The following is a 16,417-nucleotide window of genomic DNA, read 5'->3' as shown; positions in this document are numbered from 1 at the left end:
GATTGTATTTATTTGTGCAGTTTCTACAGCGTTCACAAATGATTCTAATACACTCATTAGGAAATATAGCATAGTCTCTACCTGCCGAAGAGTCACTGGACAGTCAGTGTGCACAAGACTCTGGAAGAGGCCCTAGTTCAGGTTAGAGTGATGGCGATTTCCTTTTTATTGCCTCCTCAGTAGGACAGCAGTGTCCACATGGGCCACAGATAGTGGTGTTCTGGCCTTTCTATGGAGCTAAGCAGATTTAGTTGTGGGTCCTTTCACCAAAGGCCAGTCATCCAAAAGTTATTACAACATTCATTTACACTCAAGCATCCAAATTGAAAGCTGCATTTGCCTCATCCTAACAAAATTACTCATACCTGTAGGCTTGTGAACTTTTGCTGATTTGGTCAGTAGTCTGGGGACCATTCAAAGAGTGTCTCTATACCTAGTACATAATGGCCAAAAAAGAAAATCATCCAGGGATAATCCTGGGATTTCCTCTAACTGTAGCAACATTATATATACTTGCAGATATTAAAGCTATGTTTTTTTAAAAATCCCAAAAAGGTATTTTTTTTTACTAATTCTCATAGACTTTCCCCTCTATTGTTATAAATACAATAATTTCTCCTTGCGAATTTACATGAACTTCACCTTTTACCCATGTGTTTCCTTGCATTTGGTATTACTGTTTCAGTATATATTTTTTTTATTGTCAGGCTCAGTCCTTAGCTTCAGACCTTTAGTTCAAGATACATATGGAAAGTTGAGTGAGATGACATCACCATCATTATCGTAAAATTTGCATTGAATTATAATATCCACACAGGAAAGTATATAAAGCATAACTGTGCAGCTCAAGGAATTTTCACAAATTAAATATACTCATTTAACTGCCACCCATATCAAGAAATAGAAATATTACCAACACCCTGGAAGCCCTCCTTCTGCTCCCTACCAGTAACTGACCTTCCTCACCCTAGGTAATAGTTTTGCCAGTTTTTGAACTTTTATAAATAGAATCCTACAGCATAGCATACATTCATTTGAGACTGGATTGTTTTGTTTATCATTATGATCGTGTGATCCATCCATGCTGCTACATGTAGTAGTTCATTTTCACTTATGTGTCATTTTATTGTGTTTCTATGCCACATTTTATTTATGCATTCTGCTCTGTGTACATATTTGGGTTGTTTCCAGTTTTCAACTATTATAAAAATGCTGACATGAGCATTTTGATTCATCTTTTGGTATGCATGTGTGGACATTTTTGTTAAGTACATACCTAGGAGTGGATTTGTTAGGTCATAGGGTACATATATGTTCAGTCATAATACCTGCTGCCAAAGTGGTTATACCTACCCATTCACACTCCCACCAGCAGAGTATGAGAGGTCTATTTGCTCTTTCTTACCAACACTTAGTATTTTCAACTTTTGGTAAGTCTTTTTAAGTTTAGCCATTCTGGTACATAATTGTGATTTCAGTTTTCATTTCTGTGATAGCTAATGAGGTTAAGAAACTTTCAAAAGTTTATTTGTGGCCCGGCACAGTGGCTCACACCTATAATACTAGCACTTTGAGAGGCTGAGGCGGGAGGATCACTTGAGGCCAGGAGTTCAAGACCAGCCTGGGCAGCATAGCAAGACCCCCTCTCTACAAAAAATAGAAAAATTAGCCAGGCATGGTGGTGTACTCCTGTAGTCCCAGCTACTCAGGAGGCTGAGGCAGGAGGATCGCTTCAGCCCAGGAGTTGGAGATTGCGGTGAGCTATCATGATGCCATGACACTGTAGCTCAGGCAATAGAGCAAGACCTTGTCTCAAAAAAATAATAATAATAATTGAAAAAAAAGTTTATTTGCCATCTGGATAGCTTATTTGTGAAGTGTCTATTTAAATTTTTTTGCCAATTTTTAAATTGATTATCTTTTTCTAATTAATTTGTAAGTTTATTATATATAATAGATGTAAGTCCCTTGTTGTCTGTATGTAATTACAAGTATTTCAGTCTTTTTTTTCCTTTTTCAGAGGCAGAGTGTTGCTCTGTCACCTAGGCTGGAGTGCAGTGGCACAATCATAGCTCACTGCAGCCTCAAACTCCTGGGCTCAAGCGAAGAGATCCTCCTGCCTTAGCCTCCCGTGTGGCTAGGACTACAGGCACAGGCAACCACACCAGACTAATTTTTTTATTTTTTGTAGCGACAGGATCTCACTACATTGCCCAGGCTGGCTTCAAACTCCTGGCCTCAAGCGATCCTCCCGCTTCCGCCTCCCAAAGTGCTGGGATTACAGGCTTGAGGCACAGTAACCAGCCCTTTTTACTCTCTTAATTGTGTCTTTTTTTTTCTGGAATATTCAGAATATTATGGGGGTGCAAACGTTTTGGTTACACGAATTGCTTTTGTACAGTTTGAGTCAAAGTTGTAAGTGTGTCTGTCACCCATATAGTATGTATTGTACCTGTTAGGTGAGAATTTACCCATCCCCTACTCCCCCCCCACCTGCTTGATTTCCATTGAATTGTGTCTTTTGATAAGCATAAGTTCTAGTTTAGTTTTTCAGTCTCTTCCTTTATGGTTAATGGCTTTTGTGTCTTATTTAAAATATGTTTGCCTACCCTAAGATCATAAATATATACTTCTCTGTTTTCTTCCAGAAGCTTAATAAACATATTAGTTTAATTCAAGAACGTTTATAGTCTATCTTGTTGCATGTAGAATTTGAGGCAATTGAGATGAATAGTTAGCAAAATAGTCTTCTTTTTAGAAAAAGATGACTCTTTAAAGAAAAATGGATATTCTATAATTACCCTGTAGGCCATGCAACAAAGAAATAGCATATTTAATCTCGTAGTCTCCGCAGAATTCATATGTATGTCCTGCCCTTTTCAGTTGGGTTTGTTTCCGTTGGAAGCAGGCTTCTAGAAGTTCCTAAACTTTTAGCTTCAATTAATATTTGAGGTTTCTACATTTTTCTTCAAATATTTGTTGCCTTTGGCTTTAAAAACTACATATGGTAGGAAAATTTAAATGTGCAAATGTATGTAGTTATTAACTTTATTCAAGTTATATTATTTGGAATCATAGGCTCTTGGAATAATGCTTAGGAGGAAATACTCTCTTCATTTATAGGGTGAACTATGCCTACATATATCTACATGTATTCATAGGAATATGTTTATGAATCCTTCTGTATATATAATGACTCTAGTAAAGAAACTAGCTCCAGAAGACTTCTAGAGAAATAACTTTCATTATTTTATGTGTATAGATAATGTACATATGTGTATCTATTTCTTTCCCTGTTTTTTTTTTTTTTTTTAGATGGCCTACCCTGTTCTTTAAAATTAACAGGGAATAATAATCTGGATTGTCTCCTGGTTAAATTCTCTGATGCTTCATGCAGTATTTAAACCATTAGTTGTAGGATCAGTTGTTGGCATGAAAAACTTATTTCTTCCTTTGCTTGGTGTCCTTGCCTTGGGCTTTTGGGTTTTAGGAGGGGTGAGGTGAAGTATAGATTTGCCTTGGGCCTGCTAGAGAAGTTAATACAAGAGTGGAAATCTTTAATCCCATCATGTTACCTGGGCTCAGATTTATGGTTGCTGTTATGTATGGTTGGGAAATGCCATGAGTGTGTATAACTCCATGGCCTCTTGGCTTTAACTCATTTGAATATTGAAAATAATAAGGAATATAACAATAATAACAATGACATTATTAAGCATCTGTTAATATTTTTACTATTCCCCATGCCAAACACTTTATTTTTTTCATATAATTGTCATAATAGTCCTACAAGTTTGGTATTATGTTTATCATAATTTATGATTATTATCCCTACTTTTTAGCTAAGAAAACTGAACCTTATATAAATTAAGTAATTGCCCAGGATCACTACACTAATGAATGACAGAAAAAAAACAGGCCTGTGTGTATAAAGCCTGTACTCTTACCACCATCCAGTATTGTCTCCATGGTAGAAAATCATTAATTTCACTGGACTACATCTTTGGTATAGGATATGGGTGTGCCTTTGTAAAGATATCTCCCCCTCCCAAGTTTCCCCTTCTAAATAAACTTGGTGGCCATTGCACCAAGAACACACTAATGCAGCAACATTTTATTAGAATGAATGGTAGTAAAGACCCAGGATCCACAAAGGTGAATGAAGACTATTGTTTGTCAGTGAGTTCACAGCAGATGCCAGAACAATTTGTAGAATCATTTGCTTTCTAGAAAGGGATCTGCCAGACCTCCCAGAGGGCAAAGCAAGATATTTATCCAGCATCCAACTCCACTGTATGGCCTGAGTGCTGTTGGGCCCATCCAGTCAGTGCTTGGAATCTGTCATTTGTTGATTGTTACCAATGTCTTTCTCTTGCTTTTCTAGGATTATAGCCGAGAAGGTAAAGGAGGCTCTGTTTATTCAGCCCCGAAAGTACATCAGCTGTTCCAGCCCAGAGACCACAGAGCCTGGCTACATCAATGTCATGGAGATGGCATCATCTGTGTGCCGCTACGACCTAGATGACATGGATATCTTCTGGCTTCAGGAACTCAATGAAGACCTTGCAGAAATGGGTACGTTCTTTTCTCACAAGTAAGTTATGCCTTGGCTTAACTTGACTCACAATTTTTTTAAGGTTGTCAGGACCCTTTAACTTGCTTTCATTTTGTTGCTTCCTTTCTTTTCTGGCCTTTTTATTTATTTTTCTCTTTGATCTTATCTTCATGAAGTATTTCTTCAAATGCATAAATATGTTGAAATAGAGCAATAACATTTAAATCTGACCTTTTCTTTCCTCATTCACAGTAAATAGCACAAATCAGGGATGGCATGCAGGTTTCACGAGGTTGTTTCCCAATTCTGAGTGTGAGAATGGTCATGACCAATTGGACTTATGGTTGAGAAGGAATTTGAAGCCAATTCCTGGCTCAATCCTGAAAAGCATTCTGATCAGTGAGCAGGGCCAAAGGTAGAGGCCCCTCTGCCAGGGGGGTTGGAGAAAAGCTCTAGCTTCAGCATTGGGCAGTACCACCACAACTGACCAGTTGCTGTGCCAGTACCCTTTAATGAAGGACTTATAATTTTGCTGCCTGGAAAAAGAAGAATGGCAGGCCTACGGCAAAACAGCCCTAAAGCTGTTCTTAGCTACTTCCAGTGAGTTCTAGAGTTGTCACACAGTTTTCAAAAAAGAAAATAAAATGAAGCAAAAACAAACAAACAAAAATCTTGGAAGTATACGTAATAATTTTAAGTAAATGTGTGCTATGCAGTACCATACAAGTAAGGCTGGAAAATGCAAGGCTGAAAGGAAACTCACTTTATACTTACACACAGCTCTAGTTCACCTGTCTTCAGTCTAAGCAGTGTTCAGGTCCAAGTTTTCCCGTGGAACTGTGGGTGTTTTGTAATTTTCCATATGAGATATGGTGAAGGATACATTTGATTTCATTTTTGTTTGAATCACATTTGTTCATTGTTAGTACAAGGATCAGTGGTTTTTCTTTTCTTCCCTGCCCCTTCTTTTTTCTTTCTTTCTTTGAAGGCTGGTATGTGAATGCACATGAATAAAAAATTAAAATTTTATTAAATCCAGTTTGGCATGGCGATGGTGTTTATTCTGCCGGTAACCAATACTTATTCCTTGATTTTTCAGTCTTTGTTTTATGTCTTCTCTTGCTCTGCCCACTAAGAGGAGAGGAGGGTGGTCAATTTAGGATGGGAACCACAAAGAGAAGAGAATAAAAGACTGACAGAAAGAAGGTCAAAGTATGAGGGACACAGTTGTATTTATGATGCATATAGTATCTATAGACATTGCAATCATTACAATGCTGCCTTTGTCATGAAACTACCTTATAATGAGGTCCCTTTGGTATTTTGCAATTACTTCCCTTTGGATGAGTTGTTAAATAAACTTTTTATTTTGGAATAGTTTGATTTACAGAAAAGTTGCACAGTTAGTGCAGAGAGTTCCCATAAACGGCTCATGCAGTTTCAGTACCCATAATGTTAACATCTTACTTTACCATGGTACATTTATCAAAACTAAGAAACCAACACAGGTACATTACTATTAACTAAATGTCGGACTTTACTGGAATTTCACTTATGACGGTTTTCTGTTCCAGGATACCCCATTGCATTTAGGCTTGGGAGAGTTTTAAAAGAGGATTGCCTTATCTCAAGTTTTTCTTTAGAGTGAATGATATTGTAGTGAGGTTTCTAAGAGCTTAAAATAAACTTTGGTTCAGATTAAGGAATTTTTAAATTGAGTGTTTACTGCATACTAGGCATATAAGCTATGTACAAACATTATCTCAGTCTCACAAGTCAATGAACTTCATTTTATTATTCTTATTTTATAGTAAGAATACTAAGCTCTAAAGAGGATAAGTAACTTGCCAGAGTTTACGTAGCTAATAGGTGAAATTGGAATTTGAATCCAAGTTCTCTTTTAACCAGACACTATACTCCTTTACTCAAAAAAAAAAATGTGACATTTGTCTTGGCTGGAAAAATGAAACATAAGGCCTGGGTAGTTTTTGGTTTCATGAGTAGCCACAACATTAAAATGGTAGTTTATGTAGTATTCCGAAGTTTCTTAGGGCATCTTATATTACAACTGAAGTAGAATACTTGAGTAAATTTGTTTTGGATCACTTGAGGATTATTCCTGAGTTTACAAGCTGTTAGAATAAATACATATGTGCTATCACAAAATCATTAGTCCTCCCAAGTAAAAAAATGTTTAATTGTTACCAGCGTCGGCCATATGAATCTTTTAGTTGGGTTATTAAGTGTGGAAGGCTAAGAGAAAATAAAAGTATGGAAGGAAAAAGGAATCAAGAAGCAAAAAAGGTAATTTCAGAATTGAAGGTAGATGCTTGTGAATGCTAACAGGTTTATATTGTATTATAGTTTGCCACTGAAAAATATTATTGGATTTTTTTAAAAGTCAGGTTTGAAAAAAATATTTTATATATATAATCACATACACATAATACCTAGAATTCTCTTTTATGGCATAATACATTTTCATATGAAAATTTTCTTATGTAGCCATTAGATGTGCTCATTGAAGCTAATTTGCTAATAATGAAATTATTATTTATGTCCAAGTAGTTATGTGATTTTAATTATTTTATTATGCTACAGAATAAAGTGTTCAAAATGATAAAGCTTGATGACAGTCCTCCCACAGTGGGAATAAGAAAAAATGGAGAGAGATTTGGGAGGAGACTGGCTAGGATTCAGACAGAAAATTGAAAGGGTCAATAATATATCTTCTAAGGAATATGGTGAAATGTATTAATATTTCTCCTTTCATGTGTCAAACACTAATATATGATTATAGGTAAATGTAAGAGTAGCCATAGTAAAAGATTTTTTGAAATCTGGTTGTCACAGACAAGGAAGAGATGGTTTTATCCTTCAGAATCCCACCCACCCCTGCACTGGGCTCACAGTAGATGATTTGGGAATGACAGCTGACTGATGGGTTGATTGATTGTTTATATTTCTGTGCAGGTTGTGAGCCAGTTGATGAGAATCTTATGGAAAAGACAATAGAAGTCCTGGAACGCCATTGCCATGAAAATATGAACCATGCTATTAAGACAGAGGAAGGGCTAGGCATAGAATATGATGAAGATGTGATCTGTGATGTGTGCCGGTCTCCAGACAGTGAAGAAGGGAATGATATGGTATTCTGTGATAAGTGTAACGTCTGTGTGCATCAGGTTAGTGAGAGTGGAGACTGCCACCTCCCCACGGTCAGCCTTTCTGAAGTTCAGTAATGATCTCCAGTACCCATATCTGGGTAGCAGCTTGCATTTAAGAGTGAAAATAAAGATTTGGCCTTGCTGTTCTTCAGTATTTCCTCTAAAAACTGTACTTCTTATGATCTCCACGATGACTTACCTGCTAACTTACCCCAGAGGGCTAAACCCAGGTCTTTATTGTGTTACTTCATGCCCAGACGATTGGGATTGCCTTGTTCAGTTTCCCCAGGGAGTCTCCTTGCTTCCTGCCTTGCGGGTGGGGGGTGGGCAGGGTCTTTCTGCTGCCTTCAAATCTCTGTGGAACCATCAGATTATAGCCATGGCCAGTAATCTTGGTGAGTTTACACTTCTATAGATGGAAGTCTGTATTCCTTATTCTGATACCCAAGGCCCTCCTCCATCCCCCAAATATATGGCTCCCAGGAAGCTAGGTCCACCCTACTTTTTTTTTAATTTTTAATTTTTTCTATTTTTTATGTCAACATATTATGGGGGTACAAATGTTTAGGTTACGTATTTTGCCTTTGCCCCACCCGAGTCAGAGCTTCAAGCATGTCCATCCCCCAGACAGTGTGCGCTGCACCCATTAGGTGTGTATATACCCATCCCCTCCTCCCCCCTCCCATCTGCCCAACCCCCAATGAATGTTATTGCTATATGTGCACTTAAGTGTTGATCAGTTAATACCAATTTGATGATAAGTACATGGTCCACCCTACTTTTAAAGATCACAGAATTTTAGGACTGTAAAGGACTATTTAACTCCTCAATTTTACACAAATACCAGAAGAGGTGAAGTGACTTTATCCAAGCCAGTTATTTGTCATTCTTTCCTCACTACTGCCTTTTTAATTAATAATAATGATGATGATATCAAGCCTCTTTAGCTCTTTCACCCATAAGCTCTATGCTCCAACAAAATAAGGTTACTCAAGGTGCAGTGATAAATATTCCTGACACTGTCCTAGCTCCATGTTTCAGCCACACCCCAATTTATAAATGTCTTCTCCCACCTCCAGCTATCAAAAATCTACATATCTTCCAAGGTCTAGTTCAGATCCTTTCTTGAACTCCGCTACTCTTCTGGACCTGTTGTATGTTTTATTCATTTCATTAATTTATCTAGCAAATAGGTACAGTACTCCATGGGCCAGGATGTGGTGCATGCTGAGGGTGCAGTTGGTGATGAAGAGGCAGACATAGTCTCTGTTCCCAGGCTGATCATAGTCTGATGTAGGGACTATAAGGAAACTGCCAATTTAGCATAGTATGCCAAGTATTTTTGTAGATGTAAGTCCAAGCTGCTATGGAAATGCATAGGAGGGATGGACATAGGAGGTCAGGGACAACTTCCAGGAGGTGGCATCCAAGCTGCATCTTAATGGCCAAAAGGAGATGTCAGGTAAACCAGCAATGTGTGTTCAGGCAGAGGAGAACATGTTCAGAAGGGGTATTGAGAGTAGGCAAAGTATGTCAGAGGCAACTCTGAGTGCTTCAGAATTGTAGCATGGTCGGGTAGAGTAGGGAAGGCATGGAGAATGAGAGTAGAGAGGGAGACAAGGGACGTGTGTGAAGGACCTTCTGACAAACTAAGGAACTTCTATTTTGTCCCATCAACACTGAAGGATATGATTTGTATTTTAGATCATTCTGGCTACAAAATGACTAAAATGATCAGAATAGATAACATAGGAGATAGAGAGAAACTAGGGCTTAAGACTGTTTTAATTCCTTGGGTCATCTAATCTAACACTCTATATGTAGTCTATATGTATATCTATATCTAACACTCGATACTCAGAATTATTCAGTGACCAACTGGGTCTTTTTCTTCATTTACCTATGTCCTTTAAAATAGTGAATTTTGAAAATGTATCTTCACTCTACCAATTATTGGCATTTATATCACACCTTCAGTGAGACCAGAAAATCTTTGCCATTTAAGTATGAACTTAAGTATCTGATGATACAGGTCCACAGTTCCTTCTCTGCAATTCCGAAATTGGAAAGCTCTGAAAACTGCACATCTTTGCTGAAGTTTCGTACCAGAACTGATCTGGGGACAACACCAGAACTCACCCGATATGAGACCATTTGTAGTCCTTATCCATTTTGTGTAAATACTCATATATTTTGTTAAAGAAATATTGATGTATTTGGTTATATGGTATTGCCCCTGGTCCTACTGGGGAATTAGATAGTATACAATGTATATACTGTATTACTTTCCTAAGATCTGAACAATTGGATTTCCTAATGTTTCTCATTCTAGGTGCTTCAGATAAATGATTGTGGATCTGTAGTAGGCTTGAAGGGAATAATGAAAATGTCATCTGTATATATTTTCTATATTTGTCCTTTATAGTTAGGACAAAATATTAAGGAATTATTTTCAGGTTGTTTGACTAACAAAATTAAGTGTAGCATAATAATTTTCCCCAAAGGTGTTTTATTTGTTTTGAAAACACATCCAATAATGACTATAAATGATACTGCTTCCTCATATAGAGATGACAATAACAAGTGACCAGGCCTTGCAGAACGTAAATTGGTATGTATTAAAGCTGGGACATTGGTACCATATAAAGTTTCATATCAAAGATTTTTCCAAAGTGAGTATATTCACTTGGATTCCAAGAGATACTTAGGTTAGAGCTCCCTCTGTTGACTGAAAAGTGACTTAAAATTATTTGGAAAATTTGGTTTACTGTTTTACAGAATGGGGACATTTGACATTTGAATTTATTAAACATGATTTTTCTTCCTTACTGCCACCATATTATGTTCAGTGTTTGTTCCTCAGGAGAAGTGTACGTAGTAGACTTTAGATTTTAACAATGAACTTAAAATTTTTTTCTCTAAAAAAATGTGAACATTATTCGAAAGGCTGGAGCAGGAAGGTTGCTTGAGCCTATGAGTTTGAGCCTTCAGTGAGCTCTGATTGTGCCATTGCACTGCATTCTGGATGACAGAGCAAGACCCCATCTCTAAAAGAAAAAAATTTTAATGTGAAAGTTAGGGCATTCCAAGCCTCTTTATGTATATCTATTTTCTGCTTCTTAGCCCAAATATTGAACAATCAGATTAAGACCTGTATCAATGTACCTGAAGGTATATTCGCTTGTAGTTTTTATATCTGTCATGTATATCATACTTGTCACTATGTTTGTTAACCCCCTGAAATTATATGTAAAGCATATGTCAGTGCATGTGTGCAATTTTCTCAAGAAAGTCTACAGGCTTCATCATTTCGTGGTCCAGAAAAAGTTGAGAACCACTGCTATGAAATACAAGCTTCTGTGTTCTTATAACTCCAAATAAGTGTACAAAAGGCTCAGTAAATGGTGTTCTGCCCAATTGAATGGCCAAGAGATAAAGGATAATTCTAGAGCCAGCCAGTGGCCTCTCTTCTGCCAGTCTGAAAGAGGTTCTATTTTAGGGAGGAAGCTTGCTTTTATTAACTAGCAAAGATTCTGGGCCTCAGAGAAAGAAGAGCTTCAAAGATTGGGAACCTTGTACCCGCTAAATATATTTAAATTTAAAAATATAAAAAGATTAGGAACCTTATAAAATGATGCCTTACTGTCATGAGAGCAGCATAGTTGGAATCCAGCTTCAGTTTTTGAGAGTAATTTTTTCCACCAAATGACCTACTTGAGCTCAGCTTAGGGGGCATTCCAGGTAAATTGATGATAAAAGCTCTACCCCAGTGACATTACAATCTCACTGAGGAGATGAAACACAACAACTAAAGTAGAGAAAAGGAATACATGGTGTTGACTATATACTTCTTGAGGGAAATTGCATGGAGTGGAAGACAGGAGTCAGGCAATAGGGCAGACACAAGTAGATACAGTGACCTGAGCAGGGTTCTTGGAGAGGCCTGGAGTTTGAGCCATGTCTGGAAAGATGAGAAAGGTCTGACTATGCAAAGAGGAGTTGACCATGGAAATTGCTTAGACAGACATATGGACATGAGAATTAAAATGGCGAGTTATGAAGAAAACCAGGGGGCCTGCCTGTCCAAGTCAGGGGCTTGTATTTGAGTGTGATGGGGCATGAGAGCAGACAGTGAGATGTGAGTAACAGCAGGCTTTAGATAAAGGGCCAGCAAACTTTTTCTTTGAAGGGCTAGATACAGTCTCTTTACATATTCTTCTTCCTTCTTACAACCCTTTAAAAATGTGAAAACCGTTCTTCACTTGTTGGCTTTATAAAACAGGCCTCATACAACAGCCCAGCCCCTCGTTTAGGCGGAGGTGGGAAAGGTGAGGGCAAAAGGAATCTTTGGAGAGTTTGCCAATGTGCAATGGTATGAATTCTTTGTTTTAGTGAGAAGAATTTGGTAACTAAATAGAGGAAGGGTTGAAGGTATGACGGGGGAGGAAGAAAATTTAGAAGTAAGTCAATCCGGGCATGGTATGATGAGAACTTAGAGCAGTTGTGATGGGGATGGAGAGGAAGGTTAAGAGTCTCAGGGTCGCTCTATAGGGAGGAATAGTGAGCACCAGAGACAGCAGATGGGAGAAAGTGAGTAATACAAGTCCACAAATTTGGATCTGGAAGATGAGAGGCATGGTGTTGATGTGGAAAGAAGGAGTTTAGAAAAGGAGCAGGTGGAGGGGAGGGCAGATGTAATGATAACAGTTATAACTGGAATCTGAGCTGAAAATGAAATCTCCTGGGGCTGGCAGAGATTTTGAAGCTGCCATGTTGAGTCAGTCAGTGGTAGAGGGTGTGCCAGCCAGGCCATATGGGGAGACAAGTGTCCCCCAGGTCTAGTCTGTAGTAAAGTAGAGCAGTAAGGAAGAAAAGATGAGGAAAATTGGGGATAGTGAAGTTTCCCAAACTAATCTCCCACTTCCCCCAGTAATTCATTTATTTCTTTTCCAACTTCATTCTATAAAGGATTTGAAGCAGCTTCCAGAACTCATTATGGATTATTGTGATTAGTATAATATTCTATTCATGGTTCATTCACAAGTCCCTTTTTCTTCGACCCAAGCAAATAATTGCTGTGATTTGTTGAGTGCTTTTTATGTGCCAGGCACTATTAGGCTCTTTATAAACATGAGTTAATTTGCTCCTCAGAATTTTAATTCTGTTTATTTTCTAACACTTTTTTTCTTGATCACAATGGTATATGACATGTAGAAGTTGTTCAGTAAGTGTTTGATTGACTAGTTATAATACATAATCATTGAAGAAGCTTTAGAAAACAGAGGAAAAAGGAAAAAATGCTATAAAACATTTTACTCAGATAACAGTTGGGCTAGCCTTTGGCTATATCTCCTTCTAGTCTTATTCTGTCATCCTTAAAGTCACTTGTGGACAGACATGCTGATCTTAGGACAGATGCTGGAAGTTGCTTTTTTGAGTATTTTTTAAATTAATCCTGGATATAAGCTTGTTCATCTTTATTTACCATCCCAAAAGCAGAGGGTGCTCTGTGACTGTGTGTCAGAACAGACATCGACCCTGGTAAGAAGGTGCTGACCACTCTCCCCTCTCCTCCTCGTGCCTCCAGGCCTGCTATGGCATCGTCAAAGTCCCAGAAGGCAGCTGGATGTGTCGTTCCTGTGTCCTGGGCGTTCATCCAGAATGTCTGTTATGTCCAAAGAAAGGTGGAGCCATGAAGACCACCAGGACAGGAACTAAATGGGCTCATGTCAGCTGTGCCCTGTGGATTCCAGAGGTAAGAATTCATCCAGGCCTACAAGGCCATTTGCTCTGGGGTGCCCCCATTCCCTACAATGTTCAGATTAACTCAGGCTTAGCATGGAGATGCTTCGTGCTTACTCATGTTCCTGAGGTAATGCTTCTGCTTGAGCTACCTTAGATTCCTTCTTGGATGCAAGTGTACATGTAAGCCCATGCTGATTGATTTATAGTGGTACTCCCAGTGGTATTTGATAAATTTGTATGAGAAGAGGGGCACAAAAGACCAGAGTATGAGCAGCAGACTTTTTTAAGGTAAAACTTACCTTAAAATGCCAAATCTTAAGTGTAGAGTTTTGTGAATTTTTACACATGTATGTATCTGTAATCACAACTCAGACCAAGACATGGAACACCCCAGAAATAACAGAGTACCCCAGAAGGATCCATTATACCCACTTTCTAGTCCCTATCCCCCAAGAATAACCACCATTTTGATTTCTATCGCTATAGATCAGTTTTGTCTGTTTTTGAACTTCATATAAATGGAATCATACAGTATATACTCTTTTCGGTCTGGCTAGCACTTCATATTGTGGTGTGTATCAATAGTTCATTCCTTTTTATTGCTGACTAGTATTCCACTATATGGATATACAATGGTTTATTTATCCATTCTCCTTTGAAGCTCTTTTATGAGCTTAGACTCACCATTTGCCTAATACCTTTATTCATAACTCTATTATCTAACTCATTGTCTCACGTGGTCCTTCAGTTGCTGGTATTTCCTGAAGGGCTATATGTACACTAAATTAAAACAGGGCTTCCAGACATTTCTTTTCCTTACATCTTATGGCTGCCTTTCTTTTTCTTTAGCTGTTGGGATATCCCACTCACATCCTCTCTTCCCAACCCCTATCCAAGCCAGCAAATCTGTTAGGCATTTAACTGCATGACAAGAGAGACTTCAGAATTCAGTAATGGAGAGCCAATAATACTCTATCATCAGTTCAACTCTGTGAGCTTGAGTATCATATGGTAACTACCCTGGAACTAATGTTAACAAGATTAAAGCCAGGAAAATTTAAAGGAGAATGAACTGCTCACAGAGTTGAACTAAAAGTTCTAGATACATACTTTTGTACTCTTATGGCTATAGACATCAGTATTTTTAAAAAAATATTTGAATAGTAGCTTCTTTTTCTTACTAAGAACATTCAGGCATGTAAAGTGAATTCTCAGGTTTCTGGCTTGAAAGTGACTGGTTTCCAGCAGCAAATCCCCCAGCTAATAGAGCAGGCTCTCTTAGCTTATAAAAGTCTGAAACATGACTCAGGAAGAGTTCCTTAAAAAGTAAAATAAGCTTTCTCAGCTATTGGCATTCTATTATGGTTTCTAGTACCTTTTGTACTATTCAAGATCTCTCTGTTGGTTTCCTGATGTGGGCAGAACTTGTACTAGTTTGACCATCCTTATTTGACAGTTCTTCACTTTTTGAAGTTATCGCTCTCTTAAATTCATATGTATCTTTGTAAAAAAAAAATGAAAACACTTTTTACCAGCAGTTGGTTTGACCCCTTATTTTCATATGGAAAAGAATTTTTCCATCTTTTTTTAAAGCATCTCTTTCCTTTCAACACTCTCCCAAAGACTAATTTCACTTTGAGGCTACTTTTGCTGAGGGAGTAGGGTAAGCTAATGATAGTTGTGTGGTTTTAGAGACTTTGTTTTAAAACTGTTGTCATCCTCATCCTTTCTATTTACATGCTGCAATCTCTTCATTACATAAATTTACTGCTACAATATCATAATTCCTTTGCAAACCAAATGGAAAGACTTGTCCTTGCCTCTGTTTTTCATCCTTAGCTGATGAAATGAAACAAGGCATGTGGCATCATCTCTAACATAACAACAGGTGCTAGATTTTGTGAATTGTAATCCCTTTCCTTAGCTTTCTTTGGTTCCTAAATGTAGATATCTTTGATTCATTAAGGTAACCATACCTAGTCTACACTCCTTCCCTCTCATCCCCTATATGAATCATTTACATTACTAGAAATGATTAAAGGACTGAGCAGTAGATAGAGACAGATTTTATTTATTCTCAGTTCCATATTAACCTTAAGAGACATGGCTTACCTCGTTGTTTTGATGTTCTGAGCTTCATGTAACATCATTTGTCGTTTGTGACAGGTACTTTTGGAATGCCTTGGTGCCTCTCCCTTATGTTGGTGTTTTATTTGTAGGTCAGCATTGCTTGTCCTGAGAGGATGGAACCGATCACAAAGATCTCCCACATCCCGCCCAGTCGGTGGGCCTTAGTCTGCAGCTTGTGCAAGTTGAAGACGGGGGCTTGTATTCAGGTAAGTCCTGATGAGAAGTGGTAGAGTGGGCTAACACCAAATTGGCCAGACTTACCCTCCCAGTGAGTGTCCTGTTAACCAAAAGGTCACAGAGAAGGCTGCCCACTGACTCCTAGGGCTCTGCCATTATACAAATCTCTTTTTTTTATGTTGCTTCTGGACCATTCAGCTTATTCTTTTCCATATTCATAGTGGTAGTTAATCTTCATCCTTTGCTGTCAGGTCTGACGAATTAAGTGAATTCTGAAGCTAGGTGATACCATCCTGGATGGAAAGAAACTTTAAAACAACCAGGCCCATGTTCTTGTGTGGCTCACTCACTAACTGTAGATGGACTTGAGTTGCAGGATGATTTGATGGATAGCCCTGTTGCTGAGCTGAGTGAGCATTTTGGTAGGAAAAGATGCATTTGAATGGATAAATTCTGGTGGATAGTTTTGAAAGTCATTCTCATTAGCGTATGTCTTTGTGTATAGTAGTGCAAGTAAAGTTTTCTGAGACATCTAGGGCACAGGAATTCAGCTGCTTGAAGTAGTAGTAGCTGATAGCAGCAGTTGGGGGAGGGGAATGTGGATGGGACTTGGAAAAGCCATTTACCGCCAGCAAAGACACAA

At 38.1% G+C, this 16,417-nt stretch overlaps 1 protein-coding gene across 4 annotated transcripts in view; it reads left to right on the top strand.

Annotated features, from left to right (window-relative positions):
* Positions 1 to 16,417, top strand: part of JADE3 (jade family PHD finger 3) — a 72,101-nt gene that overhangs the window by 37,317 nt on the left and 18,367 nt on the right. For all 4 annotated transcript variants that reach the window (XM_045538529.1, XM_045538530.1, XM_045538531.1 and 1 more), the window contains exons 4-7: positions 4,385 to 4,575; positions 7,529 to 7,740; positions 13,310 to 13,477; positions 15,687 to 15,803. In XM_045538529.1, coding sequence (XP_045394485.1) covers positions 4,385 to 4,575; positions 7,529 to 7,740; positions 13,310 to 13,477; positions 15,687 to 15,803 — 688 coding nt within the window. The remainder of the gene's footprint in view (positions 1 to 4,384; positions 4,576 to 7,528; positions 7,741 to 13,309; positions 13,478 to 15,686; positions 15,804 to 16,417) is intronic.

The sequence above is a fragment of the Lemur catta genome, chromosome X (genome assembly GCF_020740605.2).
Source record: "Lemur catta isolate mLemCat1 chromosome X, mLemCat1.pri, whole genome shotgun sequence".
NCBI classification, from domain to species: Eukaryota; Metazoa; Chordata; class Mammalia; order Primates; family Lemuridae; genus Lemur; species Lemur catta.
Note: the sequence above shows the minus strand (reverse complement) of the source record. Positions and strands in the feature narration are given on the sequence as shown.